At 41.2% G+C, this 25,178-nt stretch overlaps 1 protein-coding gene across 1 annotated transcript in view; it reads left to right on the forward strand.

The window, feature by feature from the left end:
* Positions 1 to 236: 236 nt before the first annotated feature.
* MARCHF10 (membrane associated ring-CH-type finger 10) overlaps positions 237 to 25,178 on the forward strand; it is a 28,409-nt gene continuing 3,467 nt past the window's right edge. Inside the window, exons 1-9 of the mRNA XM_066629210.1 lie at positions 237 to 323; positions 566 to 721; positions 5,391 to 5,568; positions 8,387 to 8,536; positions 13,244 to 14,627; positions 16,640 to 16,806; positions 18,963 to 19,072; positions 21,193 to 21,306; positions 22,305 to 22,338. Of these exons, the coding sequence (XP_066485307.1) occupies positions 237 to 323; positions 566 to 721; positions 5,391 to 5,568; positions 8,387 to 8,536; positions 13,244 to 14,627; positions 16,640 to 16,806; positions 18,963 to 19,072; positions 21,193 to 21,306; positions 22,305 to 22,338 (2,380 nt within the window). The remainder of the gene's footprint in view (positions 324 to 565; positions 722 to 5,390; positions 5,569 to 8,386; positions 8,537 to 13,243; positions 14,628 to 16,639; positions 16,807 to 18,962; positions 19,073 to 21,192; positions 21,307 to 22,304; positions 22,339 to 25,178) is intronic.

Consider the following 25,178-nt stretch of genomic DNA (forward strand, 5'->3'; position numbering starts at 1 on the left):
GTTTTGTTCTTAATACCTTTTCTAATGATCCCAAGCATATAATTGTCCTTCTTTACCGCCGCCACACATTGGGTCGACACTTTAATTGGGTCCACCACCACCCCAAGATCTCTCTCCTGATCTGTCACAAACAGCTCAGAACCCATTAAGAATCTTAAGAAGGAATCTTAAGAAGTGAGAACTTTTCAAGATAAACATCTATCTGTTTTATGTATAGGTTTTCATGAAATATTGCCATGTACGAAGCAAAAGAAAGACAGAAGTTTATCAGCAATGCTCAGTATTTGAGAGAGATGCAGCACAAGATGGATTCAGAGTATCAGGTACTGAGGTATATTCATTCATTCAGGCTCATTCTTTCTGCAGAGCAGAGAGCACTAAGGATGAGTTGGGGGGTGAGATCAACAGAGCCCAATCCTATGCTTGTCTTCTCAGAAGTAAGTCAATGGGGCTTACTCTCAAGTAAGTGTTGATAGGATTGCAGCCTCAATCAGGTTCACCCTTGTTTGAATGTAATCCTCTACATAATCTGATTTCCAACAGATGTGTTCTTCGTTTTTTTTAGGCTTGCCTGAGAAAACAAGAGCAGACTAAAGAACAGTCTGAGAAGAAGCGGGAGCAACATGCCAGACAAGAACTGAGGCAGACAAGTGTATCTTCTATCTCTGCTGGGCGTAGCTATGAAAGGCCATGGATTTCAAGACTCCCTGTCAATAGACAGGTAACTTTTTTTTAACTTTACCAACAAAAATCCAGGAGAAGAATACTCTAATAATAACTCCCATGTTCCTCTGAAGAAGTGCAAGAACATAAAAATATAATAGCAAGGTTGAATGGGTCAGCTAGTATAAGGCTGGCCCAGCCATGAGGCTAGATGAAGCGACCACTTTGAGTGCCAAGCTGGGAGGGAGCTGTGAATTCACATGGGATACCTTCCATGTTTGCCTGCCACCCACACAGCCACTTCATTCAGCTCTTTGATTCTCTTCTCACTGAGAATGAGCAAGGAGATGTCTGGAGTAGCAGTAACCCACCTCTTTCTCCAGTGCCACTGCTGCAAGCAATCACAGAAGCAGATCTGTAAGAAGCAGCAGTGCAGCAGTCTTGTTTAGATCACTCACTTTCAGAAAGGTTCACTCAGCTCTTCCACCTTCCCCTTTTTGCCTACCTAGGAAAAAAGCCAGGTGGTCAATAAAGAGGCAGAACCCTCCCCCCCAATGCCGCCTTCTTACTTTCAGATCTATCATTTCACTTCTCCTCCTGATCCTGTTGAAACAAATGGGATGAGTGGAGCATACTGGGAGTACTTCCAGGTCACCTTGCCTCCCTCTCCTTGCCTATCCAGCTGCTTCCCTAAGTGGGCAGGTAAGGAGGAGATGGAGGAGGCAGCAACAGTGGTGATGGGTTATGCAGTAATGTGCAAATAAGGTTTTGTTTTGCTTTTTTTAAGAAGGGTTCAAACTAGCAGGGGTGGAGGATCTGCCCAATTCAGGTGGCAGATATGGTCTAGCTTCTAGATATGTGTGGTAGCTCATTGCTCCTCCTCTAGGAAGAAACATGAAAGTTCTTCCTAGACATACATAGCTGGCTTGATGGCAGTTAAAATTCTAATAGGAGGAGACTTGATGGAGTTTATCCAATCATAAGTGCATGTACCCTGGAAGTGAACAGTTCCACAGTACAGGTCCAACCTTGTTATACACGGATTTAACTCAACAGGAATGCAAATGAGAAGGAATGTGCTAATCCCTGGAGAAGGGGAAAAGTGCACCCCTTTAAAATGCTTTTCTTACTGTTGTAGAGATTTTTATCTCAACATGATGAGAAGGGCCCTTTAAATTAAAGGAAAACAGTTCTTTACAATAATTAGAGGGCAGCCAGCTGACAAATCACCAGTTTTTAAATCAAACAAATCAGTTTTTAAATCAAAAACTGTTTTTAAATCAGTTTTTAAATCAAATCAGTTTTTAAATCAAAAATCAAATCAGTTTTTAAATCAAACAAATCAAAAACAAATCAGTTTTTAAATCACCAGAGTGAAGGGGCTTTGTTTTTAAAATTGATTTGCTATAGTGCGATTTTTGCCATTCAGGTGAGTTCTGGGAATGGAACCCTCTTGAATAGTGATACTCAACCTGTATTCACTTTCCTGAGTGGTGCAAAGTTCCACAGATTGTTTCACATGGGTCTTCTTTATTCATAAGGGTCCCTGGGTCAGTTTATTTGCAGGAAAGAGCAGTAGACACTTAAGGGGTCTTCCTAATTGCTGATATACAGAGTAGCAGTGCAATCATATTGTTGTTGAGCACTGGAACAGCAATCTCTGTTGCAAATGTGGCACAGTGTGAGTAAGCATGGCCATTGCAAGATGTTGCAAATGAGTAAGCTGTTTCACTGCATTTAGACAAGCCAGTGCTGGTTAGTTCAGCGCCAAGCAGTGCTGGGGGAGGGCAGAATGGAGGTGGGGAGGGGCTGTTTCTGGGGGGAGGGCTAGGATGGGGCAGTTCAGGCCTCGGAGGGGATGGGATCAGCAGAGGAGGCCTCCGCCAAATCCCGTTCCTCCTCCTGGGCCTGAAAGACCTACGTGAGGTTTCTCAGACTTGCGCCAGTGATTTTGCTGGCACAGATCCAAGTAAGTCCCATTGGGCAGGCTGGGACCCAACACAGGGTACTGGAACAAATTTTCTCTTACCCTGAAGAGATCTCCAGTCTGCTCAAACCCAGCACTTGATACACTGCAGGCCATGCGGCCCAGCTGTGCCAGAGTTGGATAGAATTGGGCTGAGAAAAGGTATTAATAATAACAACAACAATACTGGTATTTATATACCGCCTTTCTGGTCATCGGATTACTCCTCTGACTTTATTTAAGGCGGTTCACATAGGCAGGCTATCTCTAAACCCCTGTTTTACAATAACAGAAAGGTTCTATCTTTCAAGAACTGCACAACATTTCAGGTGGATCTTCCATGGTCTGGTATCACTTCTGGCCCCAATTGCCTCCCACGCTGGCTGACAAACAGCTCCTTCATCTCTCACTTGAAGGGCAGCCAAGACGCTTCTTCGCTCACACCAAAGAGCAGGTGGAATAGCTCAGCTGGTCAACTCCTTCAAGGTCTCGCCATTCACGGAGCTGCCGGTGGCCTCAAACCGGCGATCTTCAGATATTATCTTCAGGAGGCTCTACCCTCTAGGTTAGACCTCCTGCCTTGGTCTACAGGCCTCCTATATTACAGAAACATGGAAGAAAGTACAGAGGCAGTCTGTCCTGATTCACAGCAATGTGAATCTAGTTTCTCAAAATTCTGAATTACTCATGAAATCATCCATCTCTCAAGAATTTGTTAGCAACTCTCCATCCAGAAACTCCTTGCTTTCCCTCCTCCATTTCTAGACTGGAGAAATCACCCACTTGTAGACATAACCCAATACAACTTTGGATAAAATGTAGTGATTTCCACTTGATGCCCCAGCAGATCTCAGGCCAAACTTAAATAGAGGCTTTGTATAATAGGGCCAGCATGGCAAGACAACAATTTATAGATCACAGGATGGGAAAGTGTCGTCAAGCCCTCTGCTAGAAGGCAGAATTTTCCATAATATAAACTCACTTTATGCAGATTATAATGTGGATAATTCACATTATATTCAATGTGCTGAATGTAGAGAGGAGGGGGTAAATAAAGTGCCCTCCCCTGAGACACCCAGAGTTAAGGTATTATATAATAAACTTGCTCTGTTGTCATAAACTAGTTGTCAAAACAAATTTAATACAATAGCGTTTTTATATAAGGAACTCAATTTAAAATAATAGTTTGGCTGCTAGAAATGTAAGTTATTATGTTACCTTATTATCTAATTGTTTTCTAGGGCAAGTAGCTATGACAAATAAGATGCCCTATGTAAAATTTATATTTGTCAAACTTATTCATTTGCTTTATTATCTAACATGTACTTCTTTAAGAAATGTTCAAGTGTGTTTTTAATGAACTTTTCTCTTTCTCAATTAATTCACCAGCATATAAATGAACAAACCTATCAACTGATTTATCTACTCTATGCAAAGGTTTATTATTGCCTTGATTTTTGCATACAATATTTATCAATACGCATATTATGCAGTTTTGGAATGGAAATAAGCCAGTTTTACACACAGGGTCTCATGTAATACCCCTTTCCTGGCAAAAGAATAAAAGTTAATCTATTTGCATTGTGAAACCATAAACAACACTATCTCCCTCTATGCCACATTTGTCTCTTTCCTTTTTCACTCTAGCACAATGATTTTCAATCTTTTTCATCTCAAGGCACACTGACAAGGCACTGAAATTGTCAAGGCACACATCAGCTTTTTGACAATTGACAAGGCACACCTCACTGACAGCAGGGGCTTGCATTCCCCAGTGACCCTACTAACAAATGATCCTCTCCCAAACCCCCACGGCACACCTGCAGACCATCACTAGTGTGCCATGGTAAGTGGTTGAAAATGGCTAGCATTTAATATAGCCGTATTTCTGTGAAATTATATATTTCATATCCATCTTCTTCTAACTAAGCAAAACAAAGGGACAAGGATGCATGTCGTACAATTTTTAAAATGATCATTGGCAAGTTTCCTCTGACATTAGCTTCATTTTTAAGTTTATTCATATGTAGTAGGTCCTTCTTAATCTACATTGTATGTCCCCCAAATTATTATTATCATCATCATCATCATCAGTATTTATATACCGCTTTTCAACAAAAAGTTCACAAAGCGGTTTACAGAGAAAAATCAAATAACTAATGGCTCCCTGTCCCAAAAGGACTCACAATCTAAAAAGATGCAAAAGAACACCAGGAGGCAGCCACTAGAAAAGACACTGCTGGGGTGAGGAGGGTCAGTTACTCTCCCCCTGCTAAATAAAAGAGGAGCACCTACTTGAGTGCCTCTTACTCAGAGTGCCTCTTACTCAGTTATCAGGGGTCAAAAGTATCCATACTTCTCATCTAAACACAAATGTAGAAAGCTATGCTAAATCATCTGAGGATACAAAACCTGATCTGGTATCTTATGAGATTTGAAAAAAGATACTAGTTCCTTCCATTCCAGAGACAACTCTGCGTGAAATTAGGGAAATGGCTTGTGTACTATAGCTTCCACTACAGAAGGAAGAAGGATAAAGATAGCAAACAAACCTGAGTTTCACTGTGCAGTATCTCAAAATCCCTGATAACTAGGGCTTCAGTCCTAGAATAGTTGAAGTATCATTAAAAAAAAGAGTAACCACAATTGGCTCCAGAACATCTGAGATGAAAGAATGAGTTTTTCCCCTAAAATGAATTTTTTGCACTGGTGGAAGAATATTCTGCTACTAATGTTTAACTCATTTAACTTAACTTACCAGACCTCTTCTGATGAAGCTTCTGGATATGAACCAAAATCCACTATAAAGTCTCTTGGGAACAAATCAGAAGCTAAATTTCCAGCTATTGACAAAACATCTGTTAAGCAGAAGCAAAAACCAAGCACAGGCTCCAAAAAACCAGAAAAAAGTGGACCTTGCCCCAAAAAAGATACTTCAGGTGTGTATGGAGATAATTCTCATCTGTTTAATGTAAGAAACTATGATTCATACAGCTGGGGCCAATGATCTTAGCAAGGTTCTAGGTGAATCTAAGATTGGAGTTGGTATCTGGTGTGCTCCCTGGGGCCTTTGGTGGGCTGCTGTGAGATACAGGAAGCTGGACTAGATGGGCCTATGGCCTGATCCAGTGGGGCTGTTCTTATGAAGAGCCAAGAGAAATATCAAAAAAATGCAGCAAGTCCAGCTGATTCCAGAGGTGTCATGAGGGTGATGTCACCTGGTGCAAGAAATCATGGTGTCACCCCCATGAATCTGCTCCCATACCAGACTATACAGAATCCTTAGTTGTTGTTTTTTGTTTTTTGATACTAATTTCACTCATAAATCATAATTCCCATATATCACTGAATGTAATGGCAATACTAGTGACAAACAATTAGTAAAAGTAAAATTACACCTTTAAATATCATAGACACATTTAGAATCAAGCCGCATATGTATCTAGTAAGAAGATGCATGCTGTTTTTCACTTTATTCTGACTTGTGAAATAAATTGTTTCCTTAATACATTTATTTCATATATCTATGAATTGCTTTGAGAAAACAGCTCTTGCATATTCAGTTATGCTGAATTAAAAAAATTGTTATAAACTGTTCTGTGCTTTTAGTAATTTATTTTAAGCATTGATTTGCAAAATTGTGTTTTTAATCATTTTCCACCACTGGTGTGTTTTCCACCACCTGTAACAAATGTAGTCATTTTGGTGTCACTCTTCCCTAGTATATCACAGAGCATAGGCTTAAGCAGAAGGCTTGAGTGGAAACTGGTGTGAGCTGCAGATGGTACAACAGGGTAAGAATGGAACCAATGCAGGATTTAGAATGACAGCTAGCTTTCAGGCAAGATGAGAAAATTATAGAGGTGTTTGAGATTACTTGGGCCTAGGAAGCATATAGTTTTAAGAGGAAAGGAGCACCTCTGTCAGCAGGGCTCCTACCTTTCTTTTGGAAGGACACAGTTTGAAGCTTCCGGCTGCAGATGATGTAACAGAAATTTGCTGCAAATATTACCTTTCTAAACCAAGTAGAGGTCCTTGCCTTTTTCACCCATCATTCCATCAATAGCATGTTGATTTTCCTGGACCTAAGAAGAACTGTGCAATGTTTTCACTGTCAGTGACTTCTTGGTCACGGTTGGCCCTCCAGCCCTCAACACATCCAACTACCAATGAGAACATCATCATTACTATTCTTAAGTATAAGTTTTGTGCCTGTACTGTAGGTAAAATGACTTTCTGACACCATCATAGTAGCTGCACAGGTAATCCACATTCTAGATGCTTCAGTCTTCAGCTTTAATAATTAGGAGCCCACTCCTATGCATGTCTACTCAGAAGTAAGTTGCACTATAGTCAGTGGGGCTTACTCCCAGGTAAGTGTGGATAGGATTGCAATCTGGGTATCATTACATGATTTCATAAGAGCTCAGCCAGGTGGGTAATGGAGAGTTTGCAGGCTACAGATATCTTTTAGTCAATAGTTGTAAATTCAGAGAGAGGGAGAAATACAGGTGTCATATGATGCAGGTAGATATAAAGTATTAGCCTGGTAGATTCATGATCTTTATTCAGATATAACAGTGCATGTAAAGCATTAAATGTAATTTCACTTAACTTGTTTAAATGAGCCTTACAGCTCCACCTTAACAAGCCACTTCTGCTGGTGGAACTGCCAGTGGAGGCTGCCTTATAGCAATCACAAAAGGACCTCTGACAGCACATGAAGCTGTGCACTGCTGGAGCTGCAGCACAGTGATGTCACTAGGGTTTGTGTCACTTGGTGCAGGAGGCGAGCACGTCACCCTCATGTTGGACCTCCTACCATGAAGTGGGCCCGGCAACTCCCTGGGCAGTGGGCATAGTGATGCACCATTGCCTCGCCCCTGCTGGTTTTTTGGCTATAACGTTTGATAGAATAGAGATACTTCAGAGCAGCTTGTTTCATTGCATTCTGCATGAAGTTACACATCAAATGATTTATAACATGATGGTGTTATTCAAAAATACCAAGATTTAAAAATTTTTGGCCAATAGTGGTGTCACCCTCCCATGTGCACATCACCCAGTACGGCTTGCACCCCTCTAGCAATGCCAGTGCTCTAGCAGGGAGGCCTCAGTGGCCTCAGGCACTGTGTCAGCTTGAGACCAGCCCTTCAACCCAGGTAAGTTAGCTGAGGAGACAGGACGGGACAGGGGAAGGGTGCAATGCGGGTGAGGAGGGCAGGTCTGGGAACAGGTTTGGCGGCAGCCACAACTGCTGAATCTAATCCCTCTTCCCAGACCCCATCCTACAGCCCAGGTCCATGCAGACCTGCACTAGTGATTTTGTTGGTGCAGGTCTGAGTATATTCCTCCATAGTATCAAGGCTTACCCCCAGATAAGAGAACATATTTTCCCTTACCCAGAAGAGACTGCCAAGACTGCCCGCTCTCTGCAGGATGCAGCACAAGCCATTTTGGTGCAGTTGCATTGTTGGGGGGTGGGGGTGGGCACAGGTTTGGACTGTTGGTGTTCCATTTTGCATGGTTTAAGAGAATAATTAAACATTTTTGCAAATTCACTTATGTGCCAAAAACCATGGAAATTATAAGGCAAACCCTTAACAGAAACAAGAAACCAGCCATGTAACCAGAAAGCAGTAAATGTGTTTTTCAGTCTCACATGTTGTGTTTGCTTACAAAAGCCTCCATGTAACCAGGCTCTCCCAAACCTATGATTCCTAAAGGCAGCTCTTTCATAAAAACAATGTTTAACAGCTTTGCAGAAGCCAATTCTATCAAGAAGGCAGCGAATGAACCAGAAAAGTTTGTTGGAAAACCCAGACTCTCCAAATGCAAAAAAAGCAGAAGGAAGAGGGAAGAAAACACCAGTGCTGCAGGGCGTAGCAAAGATGACCAAAGGGACTGGTGAGAAACACTTCTTTTTTTTCTTCAAATGATACTAATTTTATAGCTCCCGGTTATAGATGGCTTTCTCACTCCAGAACGCCATATGTGCTCCATTGTGTTATTGGGTCTTCCCAGTGGCAGTCCCCAGTTTTTGGAAGTTACTCTCCTGGAAGGTTTATACTGCCCCATTTTTTTTCAGCCTTCAGACAACTACCTAGGAATGGCTTGTTTGGCCAGGTGTTAGGGATGATTTCAGATGGGTTTCTTTGTTTCTCTGTGATTTAATGTTTTTTAAATGTTAATTTTTTAATTGTATTGATTTTTTAAATATGTTATTATCAAGGGTCCTTGATTGGTATGATCACTTTGGTGTTCATAACTACTACTTGGGGTATGGTGAAATTTGAGACAAATCTGATGTAAGAGCAGTTAAAAACGTTTGTCTTGTCCGTTCGCAACTATAATTTTGTGGGGATAAAATATACCTTTCATTTTTCTTTTTGTCCATTTAGATATTAAACAATATTATTTGTTTGTTTGTGTGTGTAAAAGATTTGTATCCCAGCTTTCACTTCCCGATCAAGAGTTGCCCAAGGCAGCTTACAGTATGTGCTTTTTTCTTCTTTTACATACTCATAGTAGTCCTGTCCCCAAGGGGCTCATAGTCTTAAAGAAACAAACAAACAAAATGGTGTTAGGGATTAAAAGAGAGCATATATACTAAAGAATGATATTGAAAACATAATTCTCATTCTCCTCCTCCTCTTCCTCCCCCTCACAGGGCCATTGGTGTTTTTAGAGCTGCAATAAGAGGGGAGGGGCACAGGGCACATTTAAAGAGGCAGCAGCAATTGGAGGTAGTGATAGTGGTTTTACTATAAATATTACTAATGGCCCAATACAATCAGCCTTTTTGCACAATAAAAAATGTGTTTATATTCTGTTGAGCACAGTGCATGCTTCTTCCCTCAAAGGTGTGTTTCCGCTGCAGCATATGCACCTTGTCAGCACTTAGGGTATGTGTTTGTACCTCCAGAAATGTAGTATTTCACCTAATTTGAAATACTACATTTATTTCACCTATTTGACAGCTATGGGGTCGTGCAGGTGTCACATGGTATCTCTTGCATATTATTTGAGATGTGATAGTGACAAGTAACACAGATCCCCACCTCCATGGCTATGCCACTTTGTTTGCTGTTTTTAAGTCCTTAGAAGCTGTGCTCTCTCTCCCACTTTATTATTCCAGTGTTGGAATGATAATCTACCAACATCCATACATCTGAACGATGACATGTTCTTGTTGAATATATCTGGAAAAAAAAATAAGCAGTGAAAAGGACAAAAAAGCACTTGATAATATCTCCATACATATTCCCGCAAGCATACTGCCCAGTAGTAATGCCCTGTCACAAAATGCAAGGAACAATAGCTGCAAATCTAAGAAACCATAACATTTCAAACATGCAGCTGCAAATAATACACTTGAATATTATACATATAAAAATGTCTGTTCATAGACAATCTTCAAATGAGTTTCTGTATCACACAGTATAATGTAAAGAACTCAAGTACATTATTTATAGCAATGGCTAACACTGGTTTACATGGATGTTGTAACAAATTAAATTTGCCACTTATCTGGGAAACTACAGTACTGTAACGTACATTAAGCTCACATTACCCTGTATGGGAGACACAGCAATAATGGTCTCTCCTGCATCACTGAGGCAAGATGAGTAGTCACAGATCACTTAGGCGGAGCCCACACCATGCCAGCATTTTCTATCACTGTAGTATGGGAGGAGCTGCAGTATGGCCACCTACCATGTAGTCTCTCACATTATCCTGACAACATGTAAAGGAGCAGCCCTCTGTGGCTCCCACACCAACAGGGTGCTATCCATTGTGTAAGTACCAACCTGAGATAATGTATAGACAATTACTTTACAGAGATTTTGAGGCGGCAAAGATACTTGCCCACAATAACAAGTTTAATTTTTGTATCGCCTATTATGGTTTGGTGGTGCTATAAGTTGTATAATTCAAAAATAAAATAGGCCCCCAGAATCATGACCAATGTTGATGAAAATGAAAAATCCCTGGTTTTGAGTGATTATTTTGTTTATTTACTGGATGTTTCCTATAATTTCCTATAGGATGTTTCCTATAATTTATAACACATTTCTTCCCAATGTCCAAAAGAGGTTTTATGTTGTGTGTTTTTAAAAGGTTTTTCCATTCTTTCAAAGCACCATTTTCATCCACTGTGCTGTGGCACACTGGTGTGCCGCGAATGGTTCCCAGTTGTGCTGCGGGAATTTGGGAAAGGGTCATTTATCAATAGGACCATTAGGCGATGTGAGCCCCCACTGACAGCACAGTGTGCCTTGTCAATTGTCAAAAAGCTGATGGTGTGCCTTGACCATTTTAGTACCTTGCCAGTGTGCTGCGAGATGAAAATGGTTGAAAATCACTGTTTTAAAGTATAAAAATCATGAATGCTTAGCTATCTACATGTATAACAATGCAGTCATTAAAAGGGGGGAGCCAGTACTGAGTTCCCTCTCAGCAATTGCATAATATACAGCAGGGGTCTCCAAACATTTTGGCCAGAGAGCCACATCAAATATCTGGCATGGTGTTGAGGGCCGGAAAAAAATTTGAATATAAAATTTATGTAATTAAATTAGAGATAGAACTTAGATGAGTGAATAAATGAATGAATGGGCTCATTCCTTCAAACTCTCTGGCCCTTAGAACACCCTCCAGACACAACCAGAGCACAGTTCCATTCATGTTTGGCCAAGTATGTCAGAGGCTTTCAGGGGACAAGAAGCTGGCTGCGGGCCGGATAGAGGCTTGTCGTGGGCCGCATCTGGCCCCCGGGCCGGTGTTTGGAGACCCCTGCTATACAGTAACATGTTTCTCTCTTTTTAATGTTTCTCTCAGGAGTGAAATTGATTGAGGGCCCAATCCTATCCAACTTTCTAGTGTCAGTGCTGCAGCAATGCAGTCCTGAAGAAAGGGAACAAACATTCCCTTACTTTACGTGGATGAGGCCTCTGTCATTACCCCCCTACCACAGGATGCAGCACATGTCCTATTGTGCTAATTGCACCAGTGCTGGAAAGTTGGATAGGATTTGGCCCTAAGCTAGGAACTGCCTGCAATTGGCACCAGTCAAGTCATTGACTTTCATTAAAAGGAACTAGAGGAAGCAGATGCAATTAGAAGTTAGTAAAACAGATAAAAGGAACTTTTTTCTTTCCAGTAGTGAGGCTTAATCCCCTTCCCCCCTATCAAACTACTGATTCTGGATCAGGGCTAGTGTCGTGGTAACAGTTAGGAGGAAGCCACCATTGTTTGACAGAAAAAAGTTGTCTGCATACTGTCCAGATTTCCATTTTACAGCAGACAGAGTGGTTTGTCCAAGCCTGTTACCAAGGAATCCAAGTAGGAAAATACTTGAATCCGGATCTCTTTTCAGTTTTATCTACTCCACTGACCACTGACCTATGTTGAATCTCAACTTTCTTTTCTTTTACAGAAGGCATAAAAGCCTACAGATTAGAGCAGGGGTGTCCAAACATTTTGGCAGGAGGGTCACATAATCTCTCTGACACTGTGTCAGGGTCCGAGAAAGAAAGAATTAATTTACAATTTAAAATTTGAATAAATTTACATAAATGAATATATTAGAGATGGAACTTATATGAATGAATGAAGGTCTTGGAATAGCTCAAGTCCTATAAAAGGCCTTGCACAAAGCAAGACTGACCTTTCCTTTGCTGCCACTGCTGCATCACAGACATGAAACAGCAAGTAGTGGAGGGAGCCCTCATCCCACAGCTCAGATGAGAGGAAGAACCGTTGTCCTCATGCTAAGAGCAGTTGTGTCAGGCCAGCATGGGCTCCAGCAAGTCTCCGGAGGGCCAGAGGCTCATTGGAGACTGGAGGCTCTCCGAGGGCCTGATTGGGAGCCTCTGAGGGCCACAAGTGGCCCCTGGGCCGGGGTTTGGGCACCCCTGGATTAGAGGATAGATGTGGAGAAGACATTTGGAAAGTTTTTCCTCTCTGCTTTAGTAGTAGTGAGGTGAAGATTAGTCTGCCTCTTAAAACCTTGATTTATTGGTGGGGAGGGAGAGAGAGAAACTTTCCATGTGTTCTTTGCACTCACATTTTTCAGATAGTCTGAGACGACCTGGGACTTAGGGTGAAGACTCACATGAGCCACAATAAAAAAGGAAGACAGAATCAATTCCAGATCAGAAAAAATGTGCAGGCCTCACAGGGTGCTGAAGAAAGTGGCAACATTTACTGTACTTGCAACAGCATTCCTATTTTATGTTGTCATGCCTAGTTTCAAGTAAAGAGGCCATAATTGCTTCTTGTCTCTTAAATGAGAACTTTCTTTGTTCTTTGGGAGGGCAGTTATTGCCTCTGACTAGAAGTTGTTCCTGGAGACAGGTTAACATAATAACAACAAAAAGTTACAGTGCCCTTGTAAGTAAATTACTGTATATTCCTTTCTTCAGCACCTTGTGAAACTTGTCTCTTGGTCTGTTTCTGGAGCTGTGTAAGCCCTGAATAGTTATGAATCCCAAACAGATATTTATTGCTGGTTTTTCCATTAGTGTGTGGCAATTGCGAATGCTGAATAAATGCTTAAAATACTTGTAGTAAGTAAATAAACTTGGAAAGCAAATCTTGTTCTCAATGCAGATTGGCAAGACAACACAGGACAAAGAAGTGGCCCTGCTCTTAAGAATAAGAAAAAATCTCATGAAAGAAGAAACTTATTCCAGACCTCTAAACTAAGTATAGATAGCAAAAGCCTTGACAGAGATCTCAGGAAAACAGCAGCGAAGCAGCCCACCACTCACCCAATGGATTCTACTGTTCAGGTTACTTCTGGTCCTCTCATATCAAGTGATTTGAACAATTCAAATCTTCCTCCTATTAAAAATACCCCCATAAGGTCCAGAGAAGATGATTTTTATGCAATGTTGGGCTCAAATGTGGAAGGTTCACCTGGAGGGGATGAAGACATCAAGGACATTAATCCTGTAGAAGAACTTCTTTCCTTTGATCTTAGTAAGCCTTCTCTTGATCAAAGTAACAGGGTTAGTGGGATGTCTTTAACACAAGCAGAGCAGCGTAAATGTGAAATGGGAGTTGGTGCTGATGGGAGAAGAACTGAGCTTTCCCAGAGATTACTAAGGCAACATAATATGGCAGCAGATTCAGCTGCTGATCAACCTTCATTAGGGCAAAGAAATTCATGGGACCACAGGAAACCTTATGCTCTTGAAGAAAGCCTTTTGGAAGAGGCTCATAAAAATGAAGATGAGACTCTGGCATTTAGGGCAAGAAGCCCACATCCTGAAAGCAGAGCAGGAAATGCAACTGTTGATGAGGCCAGTGGTAATTTAAATTCTACTGAGGACTGGTCAGGGACCAACATCTATGGCAGAGATAGACAGCCTTTGGAGAGCAATCAAAGATGTTACGCTGGACTTGCTAGTTCGGCTAGGCCAGCAGTTCAGCGGCCATCTCTGCGTTCTACGTTCAATATTCCAGGAACTTTAGCACAGCCTTCAAATAGAACTGAGACTTTGGGGAATGTGGATGCTGCTTCAGCTTCTGGGCAAGTCACAGAAATGAATGGAAGCCCAAGGTTCACTACTCGCAGACAATTATCTCCTATAAGAATCAGAGATTCATTTTCAGCTTCAGAAAGCTGTCATTCTGCATCACCAACTATCAGTACTTTTGAAGATAGTAGCCTGCTTGAGGACAGTATAAGCAATGGTCTAAGCAGCATATCACCAAGCACCACTTCACATGATGAAGACAACTTTCTGAATTCCCATAGCTCCTCCTCATCCACAGATTCTTCCCACCCATCTCTTTTCCAGGCAAACTTCACAGCACACCTTCATATGACTGGCCCACTTTCCGATCAAGTACCAATTTTCTTGACAGTATCTGATTTACGAAATCAGAGCAACTTTGTGAGTGGTACAACTGCCTGCTGTTCACCAAATGCTAAAGGGATTGATAAGCCTGAGACAGATCCTGAGAAGCTAAAAAAATTGCAAGAAAGGTAAGTGTAGATATTAGAGGGGCAAATTTATTGTGCCTGAGCCTAGAAAAACGGTTAGATGGGGATGAATTTTGAGGTAGGCTGAGTCCTGCTGTACAGCTTTAACACTAGTGTTTTACCCTTGAGACTATGAAATAGAATAATAATGAATTCTGCATATCTGACAGCCCATCAGCATGTTTCTGAAGACATACCTACCACTGTTCTAAAAATATATACAGGGATATGGAATGTCTTCTAGGTATCAAAGGATGGAATCCATTTAGGGAAACATTTATGCTTAATTTTTAAAATAAATAATCACCAAATTTAAAGCCTATGCATAAAGCCCAAAATGGTCTTCCCCCTAATATGACATGTGACTACTGGTTGTGGTTATGAAGAGTCCAGCATTTTGCACATTCTGAGAGGTGTTTTCTTCTTTGCTATAGCTTCTCATATTCCAGGAATGATCCTAAACGGTGAAATCTCTGTGCAATCCCTGATGAGTACTACCTCAAATTAAAATAATCAAACCTCCAATTAGATTTGCTTCCAGGTCGCGTGTACCACTATGAAGAGTATTGCTAGTTTCATTGTTGAATCTAATCATTGAGTGGAGAATCTTCAAAAAACTGCTTTCAAGCTTGTAAATTGTGTGTTTGTGCATATAGGTTGGTTGGAAAAGAAAGCGTGTGCAGCTAATCCATTTTTCTTTACTGAGGTGTCACAGTTGTCCCCAGATCTCTGGATTTTTAGGAAGCAATTGAATTTTCAACTGTTTACATAATTAAGATTCTACTAAGTAGGAAATTACACAGAGCAGGAAATTATTAAACTTACTTGAATGTTAATTTGGAATTGAGCTGTAATTAAATCACAAATTCTTCTATCAATAAGTCTTTCCCAAATTTACAAGAGAAACATATGGGGATAATGGTTGGAATCTTTAGATTTTCAGTTTGGATGTGTGTGTGCACTTGCGTTTAAAAAGTATTGCAAGTCAGCCTTGAGAATTGTTGCCTAGGTACATTAAAAAAAACAACTCTTAAGTGTCTGTGTGCACAATTGAGTCTTCAAACTGCATTGAAACCGATATCCTTTATTTGATCAACATAAGGACAAAAATAAATACAAAACTCCCCAGATAACACAAGCAGTCTTTGGGTTCATGTTATTTTCCTTCATGCTTAGATCCAATGATTAAACAAAGTTGTAGAAATTCACAAATTCTGTGTACCATGTTTACTCTTCCTCCCTGGTCTGTAAAGATATTATTTTACTATGACCAAGGGTGCACTTTGAAATGATTGTACCATCCATATAATTTCCAAACAGAGAAGCATGCTTTGTGGAGTTCTCTTCCTCTGAAGACTTGCCAAGGACCTACCATCTTGAAGATACACTGAAAAATGTTTTTTATTTGGGCTTATTGTTTGTAACTAGGGTGAAGCTAGCGGAAAGATAAATTTTGTTATGTTTGTGCCTTTTAACTGTTTTTTTAACTGATGAATTGCTTTTGTAAGCTACAGTGGCAACTGGTATATTGCACACTGAGGCTAATAATATGCTTACATTAACTGTGTGGCTGTAAACTGAATGTAATTTTCTATAATGTTGTCAGTCCAGTGCAGCATGTGGTGGATATATTGTACAAGGTGCATAATATTCTACCCAACATCCCTAAATGATTAGCTCACCGTCCAAATGAGCAAAAATAGAAGAAGCAGCTTTATTATCATAGGGGCTGTTATTAGGAGTATACATATTTTTGAAGAACTAGAAGGCAAAAGTGGAAATTCTGAGTGACAGGCACCAGAAATGGAGAACTTGCTTTGCCTTGCATTAAATTGACTGGAGTTAACAAAAGAGGAACTCCCTCCCTCCTCACAAATTTAGAAGCTTTTGCTTTTTGCCCTACTTCCAACATTTTAACAGCATCCAGGTTCATTATAAGCATGCTGTTACCTTTCCTCCAGTTCACATATGTATATTGAATAGTGAAGCCCCTTTAAACTCTGCTGTCTCTCCAGTCTCTTGGCAGAAGACTCTGAAGAGGAGGGTGATCAGTGTCGGATATGTCAGATTGCTGGAGGATCCATAAGCAACCCACTACTTGAACCATGCGGGTGTGGTGGGACTCTTCGGTTTGTCCATCAGGAATGTCTAAAGACCTGGTTGAAGGCTAAGATAAAATCAGGTGTGTCAACAGGTGCAGGCAAAAGAGAAACATTGGCATGTAGTGTCCTTTCCTACTTTAGTGACAAGACAAAATCCAGCAGAAATGTGATGCCTTTTTGCTCAGTTCTGAATTGGAGTTCTCAATAGGTGCAATACACATGTACAATACATGTCTTTGAACGTAACGTGTATCTGACGTGTTTCTTCCTTCAACACTACATTTCAGTCGCTGAGAGAGGTGGACCCTTGTGACCTCCTACTTGTGTTGCTACAGACAGTATTAGTTTCATGTCCTGGCCTATTCTGTTATATTCTCTCTCAGGAATGTAGTTTACTAACAGCCCAATCCTGTCCCTGCCCCATTGGGTAGGGCAGCACAATAGGATTGTGCAGTTAGGCTCCCAAGTCTGTTTTAAAAATCCTTGGTGTTCCTACATGTCCTCTGGTGATAAATGCTTCATTCATTTCAAAACTCTTCTGTATAGTGTTGCATTTGAATCACTTTCTTCTTTATCTTGGGAATTTTCCTCTGCTGTACACCTCCTATCTGTTGCTTCACCATGGCATGCTTTAGCAAAGTGGTTTATGATACTTGCTATATATTTTCCCTTGTGCTGTGCATTTCTGTTTCCTTGTGTGTATAATGCGCATCTATCACAAACATGCAGAGTCCTTAGTGCCTCCCTTTCTTTACCGCCTGTGGTTGATTGCCTGTTGTAATGTGTACATCTTGGGACCTAGTAAGTACTTTCATAGGCTCTTTTGGATGCTTCAGGAGCTCTCACTAACTTGACAGACTGTCTGGAGTTAATTAATCCTCCATTCACAGTTTTTCTTGTATCACTTTGAGTTAGATCCCATTACAGTTCTTTCCTTAAGTATGTCATCTGTGAAGGCACAATCCTGTATTACTCATTGAAAATGAGGTATTCTCACCAGTTGTTTCAGTAGGACTCTTGTCTCGGTGAATGTTCTCTGCATGGAGGTGCCTGAGGCCTCAAATAATGTAAACATTAATTTGGGTCTTTCCCATTTTCTTCCATAATCTTTCTACTGGACACCTATTCTTTGCAGATATCCCTAACCTTTAGATCTGCATGTTAGAAAATGTGGGTCTTTAGGTGCAACTTTAGGGGCCACAGACAATTCATTTGGCTGTGGACCTGCAAAAAACAGCCCTGTCAGCTTGTTCAGTTTGTCCAGTTTTCTGCAATGTTTCCCATTTCACAAGGCACATTTCTCACACTGGTCTGTTTGAAAGCCATCCCACTACCATGTGTTGTCTGTTGAATATCCACCATTGATTCAGGCTCCACATAGGCACTGGTAACATAACATGCTTGTTAATTGTTATATAAACTCCCTGGCAGGGCTCTAAACATAGATCTATGGCAGTTAGTCTAGAAGCTAACTTGTACTTAAGGGAACAGTGCACATTAATTCACTGTGCCTGAATTACTCTATTCAACTATTTCACATAATTTAGTCTGCTTCTGTTAGTCATGAGGGAAAGACAAAGAACTGCACCTAGCACTGACACGTCATTCCCAGTCAACTGTTGGAAATCATGCTGAGCCCTAATAGGGCTTCTCAGATTTCTTCAGGGTCCTTTAATGTATTTTTAGGCTTATATCTCCAGACATTAAATGAAAGCCAGGATGCTGAATTCTGTGCCAGATTCCATCATGTGAGTGTGGTCACAAAGATTACATATAGCTCTGAAAAAGCTAATGACTAGAGTAGCATTCCCTGGAATGTGAACATGTTCAACCTATAGAAAGTTTATACTGTATGTAAGATAAAGCAAACAATTCATATTCCTTGGTAAAGGAAATTCCTAATGAATGGGGAATGCCCTCGCACCAGCACAGGTAGCGTAGTTAACAACAGCTTCTCCTCCTCGCAGGGGCTGACCATTACTCCAGTTTTTGACCCTATCTAGCTGAGGGAAGGTTGTTGGCTTTTGGGCAGTCAGCCCATGGGTTCTTCTAGTTTTATTTTTATTTGGTTTTCTGTGCTTATACCTTTGTTGGGATGGTAGACTGGTTGGGAAAGAGGTCCAGGAACTTAGGGATGGTGTTTGGAGCGACAAAGTTGCAGACGTGGCAAGGAAATAAAGTATGAAAGGGCAGAGTGGCAACATGTAAGATAAAGCAAACAATTTATATTCTTCAGGTGCTGAGCTTGGTGCAGTGAAAACATGTGAACTCTGTAAACAGAGCCTGACTGCAGATCTGGATGATTTTAATGTGAATGACTACTACAGGACTCATCAGCAGTCTCAGGTAAGAGAGCAACTTTTCACCTGGGCCATACTTTAATCCTATATTAGACAGAGCAAACAGCTTGCCCTGTCTCCTTAGACAATGACCTGTCAGCATATATGGAATCCAGAAAATGTAAGGAAGATGAGCTAACTTGGTTAGATTTCTTGGAAAGGTGTAAAGTTAGTTCCCCAAATAATACCAAGCTGGGAAGAATAAATCGTGCTCTATTTCTAGAATCTGAATCCTGTATTGGAGTATTTGAGCTTTGCAAATGTGTAATTAAGAGAAGGAGTTGCATTTATTAGACAGAGAGGACACTGAAGCAAGAAGGAGAATTCAGCATTCTGACAGGGGTTTCAATTCACCATAATTCAGTTTTTCAAATAACAACAAAGGTCAGTAAGATTGTTGTTATTTATTACTTACATACTGCTTTTTAACAAAAAGTTTACATAGGAAAATAATTTTTTTGTTCTAGAAGGCTCACAATTTAAAGTTTTATTCTCAGACCTTAACCAGATGGTGTTTTTGGAAAGCTGAAATAAAACATCTTGTGCTGTGGCAGTGAAAATGGCAGATTCAGGGTTAGGAATTATTAGGAAAGTGGCAGAAAAGAAACAGCAAGTATCATTGTGTTCTGTTGTGCATCTACTTTTTTATTGCTTGGTTATTAAACATTTTTACATGTTAGGTGATAATATAATTACTAGAGACACATTTTTTAAAACAAACTCGGAGCACCCATATTTAGAATCACGTTTGCAGTTCTGGCTGTCCAGTCCCATCACAGAAAGAATGCAGTAGAGTTAGAAAGTGTATAGAAAAACATAACTGAATTTATCTGGATTGACTGACTTGTACATGAAAAAAGGCATAGGAAGTTGAGATTTTTTTGTTAGGAAAGAAGATGGCCATATGAGAGATCTCTATAAACTATGAACTTGATTAAAAAGCATTTGCTGGATCTCTGGGTGATTCAACGAGATACTAAATGTTCTGTGTAACAGCCCGATTCTATGATCCATCCAAAATCCCTTCTCCTGTTTGCATCAGTGGTGTATGCTAAGCGGTGTTGTATTCTAAGCCAGTAGGGACATATCAATATAGTAAATTTGGGGAAAAATCCCCAAAAACTTCAAATCAGGAACTGTTGCACATTCATAAAGTCTATAACAGTTAAACAATTTGCCCACATATGTAATTGTACTGTTTCAATACTGCAGCAGTTCCATATGAAAATCCTAGTCACTATGTAATACTGTCATTCCTGTGCTGATGGCAGTCTTTCCCCTCACTTTCATAAGCACTGAGGATAGTATGGATGAAAATGGGGTTCTTAACCCTTTCCTCGTTTTACCATTTTCCCAAACAAATTCTTCCTCCCCTGTGACTTTCCAATTTGCCGGGGAGGAGATATCAGGCCCTGTATTTTTTTCCCTGCAAGGAGAACAGCAGTTGGCAACATGTACCAAGAGCAAGATTTGTAGCCATACCATCTACTTCATAATATTGCATTGTTACCGATCTATAGTATCAGGACTGAAATTTCAGAGAAAAAAGATGTTGTTATCCACTATTGTTGGTCTAATCAAATCTACCTATGCCATTCCCCACACCCAAACCAAACCGCATTTCAGCCAGTATCACTCCTGCATCTCCTCTTGTTTGATTCAGCGTATCTCTGTATAAGGGGGGAAGGGACAAACTAGTTGGCAGTGGAGATCTGTGTGTTTAAATCTAGGTCTGTCAAATCAAATAGGAAAGACAGGAGGGACAGGTCTGTTATCAGGGACTGGCAGCTACAGAGGGCCTGGGGACCTCAAATGGGGGCAGTTCTGATCCATGCAAGCACCTGTATGCTTACAGTCTCTATGTGACAGTGGAGCAGCAACTCTCTCAGGGTCACCAAGATTTGCCAATGTCCCCCTGAAACCTGGAGTTGGAGGACATCTGATTTTTAAGATTGAAAAGGGTGCCTGGACTAGGAGTGCAAAGCCTGCCCCCCAGATTACCTCTTACAGTCTGTCTCCCAAAGTGGTAATTCTTCCATGCATTAATACCAGAAGAAGTCCCAGCTAGGATAAAATCACTATATGTCAGTCATGGAGGAGACTTATGTGCTTTGTTTCTATATATAGGCCCAGAGTGAGCTGATGAACTCTGGCCTCTACCTTGTGCTTCTGCTTCACTTGTATGAGCAAAGGTTTGCAGAACTCATGAGATTAAACTACAATCAAGCCTCCAGGGACAGGGTAAGAGGCATACTTCAGAGTCATCCCCCCTCCCAATGCCTCATATGTGCTTTTGGTTTAAATGGTAAACTTTGAGCAGTCTCATGTTGTACACACAGCAACCAGGTACACCATTTTTTCAGTTTTGTTGTGGTAAACAAGTATGAAGGAAAGGCACTCATCCCCTCACTGAAACATGTGCCTAGTAGCTGGAAATGACCACAACTCCCTTTAGTGTATTGGTTGTCTTTTCAGGTCACAAGTTTACCACAGTAAATACCCCTGTACTCAGGCTGCTGCATAAAGAATGAAGCTGTTTTGCACCATATCATGTGGTTAGTTGCCCCTCCACACTGTTTATTTGGATCTTAAAATCTTAATACCATGTTTTTATTGTAATGAAAAAAGCTGCATTCAGCATTTATTATGGGGCGTCATAGTTTGCCTCTTGGCTTATTTGCAGTCACTATAGGATGGTGTCCATCAGCACAGGAACCTTTGGCAGGTCCTAGGAACCTGTATGCAGCTTTTCCATGTTGCCAATGGTGGTAGTTAAGGACTTCACAGTGAGGCTTGAATAGGAACTCAAGCTGGGTTTTGTAAAGGTTCTTTAAATATAGTTTTCCTACAGTGTTGTCATGTCTTAATAGGAAAACCATGTGGACACTACAGCATGTCACAAATGCACATGTGACCAAAGAGTGATGTAGATTTTTTTCTAATACTATTGTTTAGTTCAGTTTTGATATGTTTTTGGTCTGATGATATTGAGAGCCACTTTGGAAGCCTGGCCAAAATGTTGCACACAAATTTAAAAATAAATGTACACTTCTCACATGTTAAGGTATGCAGGCAAACTTCTTATGTGGGATTGATATCCCCATTGGAAGTAGTCTTGTGCACACACCAGCTTTCAATCTAAGAAGTGCAGCTTCGAGAACAAACAAAACTTGCTGAGCACACAGAAGCTCTAAATAAATTAATAGAAATGTATTAATCCTTTTCTCCTTTTCCTCTAGCTTTCAAGACAACCTAGAACAGAGGAAAACCAAAGTAGGTTTATATGGCATTTTATAGCAACTGTCCAAGATGCTTGCTGTTTAATAATTCTCTGTCATCTTGTATTTTATACCTGACAAAGGCCACACATTCTTAGCTACAATAATTTTCCATTTTCAGCCCACCAAGATTGTAGGTACTTCTCCTATGCATCTAATTAAATGATATTAAAATCACTTTTTCTAGTGATTAAGAAGATACTGCCCCACCATGCACCTTAGTGCAATTTGTCACTACAAGTTCAATAAGGAATGATGTCATACCCCACTGCTTCCATTTACAAACAACCAAGGACTCTTTCCAATGTCACATTCCCTTATTTGCATGTTGAAAATATACATGAGCCAGTGGCCAAAAAATGACCAAAAATTCATGTTTACAGTGTCAGATATTGGAGAGTATGTTATATATGTCCCAGCTGTTAGACTGATTAGTATGTGACCATTCCATCATTTGTGGTTTCTTCTCTGCATAGTTTCACAAAACACACAGATAGGGAAATGTCATGTCAGAGGGAGTTCAGAAAACAATTGCCAGTTAGATTATTTTCAGATCCATTCCAACTGGGATGATGATGTTATTGTTTTACACAGACAAGTTCCACAGTAGAATTTATATTACTGCTATGTAGTGGCAAAAAATAGAGAAAACCCAGCAGTTAATTGACAAAGGTAAAAACTACATTTTAGGATATTTTTCCAGGTGCAGAAACTGATTGGAGAGAGACATCTCTGTCCACGTGCAGTGTGAATGAAAATTGCAATTCAAGTTCATCACAATAGCAGTAAGATGAGAAAATAAAAGCAAATCAGTGAATGTTCTCAGAACTCCTGATGTCTTTTTCACTTTTTTTGGTGATGAACTGCATTAAAAGCCTGGTATGCTGTATATTTGAAGTGCACCCACTCACCCCCCTCTAATTTGCATACTTTTGTGTGATCATGGGAAGCCAACTGTGAAAATAGCTCAACCAACACCGGTCTCTTGCCTGGCCCATTCAGTCACATAAATTAGTGAGGACCAGTGTGGGCCAAAACATTATGTGTAGCTAGTCAATTGGTGGAAAGTTTGCATTTGCTGAAAACCTGAAATAGGTTTCCTTATCCATGAAATGGAGTCATCTGTTCTCATCCTAAAATGAAAGATAGAGGTCTCCCATTAAACTACAATTGGGAACAAATGGTGCTGAAAACAGATAAAACTACCCCCCCAATGGTTTAATGCAGGGCTTTTCAAACTGGGGCATTGCGACGCCCCAGCATGTGGGCCCTGGCCTCTGCCTCCTTAAGGGGCGGGGGCAGCCTGGAGGCAGGGAGGAGGAAGCAGCGCGATCCCCAGGATCGTGCCGCTCAGGGGGCTGCAGGGGCTTGGGTGCACTTACCCAAGCCTCCTGCAGCCTCCCCAGGGTGCGGGTAGCCCGGTGTGACCTTTGGCAGGTCCACTTCCGCTTTAGCGGAGGCGGGACGTGATCGCTCTGCTTTTACTTTCACTGCTGCGGGGAGCCCTGCCAAATGTCGCACCGGGCTCCCTGCACCCCGGGGGAGGCTGCAGGAGGCTTGGGTAAGTGCACCCAAGTCCCTGCAGCCCCATGAGTGGCGCGATCCTGGGGATCACACTGCTGCCTTCCACCCGCCCCTGCTGTCCCCCCACCCCACAAGCACTTACAGTGGCTCAAACTCTTTAAACCAGTGTTTTTCAAACTCTCATAATGTCAAAATCAAATCATACTTTGGAAAGATTTATGGGTTTGATAAATGTAACTAAGATGTAAGGAATATATTTCATGAGCTTTATAAAGCCAGAATCTTTGTGAATTTTTCCTAATTTTTGTGCACTTCCTACAAAGAATAGAACTCAAGATGCCTGAAGTCCAGTGAATTTGTTTGACTGGCAAGCAGCAGATGAGAGCTGGTGGTTGGCTTCCTTATAAGGAAGTGTTGCACCTTTTCATGCCTTCTGGGTCAGTGCTAGGTTCTGGGAGGCTGGGACAAAGTCCTGGGTTAGTCCACCTCCATAATAAATGTGCACATGCACACACTCACATTGCTCCCTGGATGTCCCTCCCTCACTGCAGCTGAGTGTAGGATGTCCTCCACACTCCCCTTTTACCTTCCCAGTTGCCTGGCAAGGTTAAAAAGTGAGTGGGTAGATGCTCTTCCCATAGTCCCACCCAGGGCATAGCATCCACTCACTCCCCCAGAGAAAATAGAGTGACTCATTTGGCTGAGTGAATCACTCTGGCATAAACTCTTCTCATCCTTCGCATTTGTAAATGAGCTTTCAGAGGCCCCTGCATCATCACAGGGACCCTTAGAAAGCTCATTCACCTATGATGAGAGATCAACTTACTCAACTAAGCACATCACATCACTGCTGCGCCACATAAAGGTGGCTACTGTGCACTTTCAGGGGATGGCTTGAATGGGTCCTCAGAGATACATGGTCCATCTGTGGCCAACTTCTGACAGCTCTGCCCAACTTCACCTATAAAACTGCAGCAAAGAGGCTGATTTAACTATTTGGTGGTGGCTGGTTTATCTTGGTGTTGGCAGCTGCTTTTCTCTGTGCTTGCTCACAAGAATGGGTGTGAACTGAGAAAAGCACCTGTACAAGCCGTCTCTTCCTTGAAGGCACCCCACTGTATAACATATCTGTGTATATGTGTTATATCTCCTGTATAACATATCTGTGGCCCAATCCCATGCAGGGCCTAAGGCAGTTGATCTTGTAATACACTGCCGTTAAGTCCTGTTGTGGTGGCACAAAAATACATGCTGTTGTGCACACTGGAGCTGCTGGTGCAAGCAATCAGAATCTCATCAGGCCTTGCAGGG

Source organism: Tiliqua scincoides, chromosome 5, assembly GCF_035046505.1.
Source record: "Tiliqua scincoides isolate rTilSci1 chromosome 5, rTilSci1.hap2, whole genome shotgun sequence".
Classification (NCBI taxonomy): Eukaryota; Metazoa; Chordata; class Lepidosauria; order Squamata; family Scincidae; genus Tiliqua; species Tiliqua scincoides.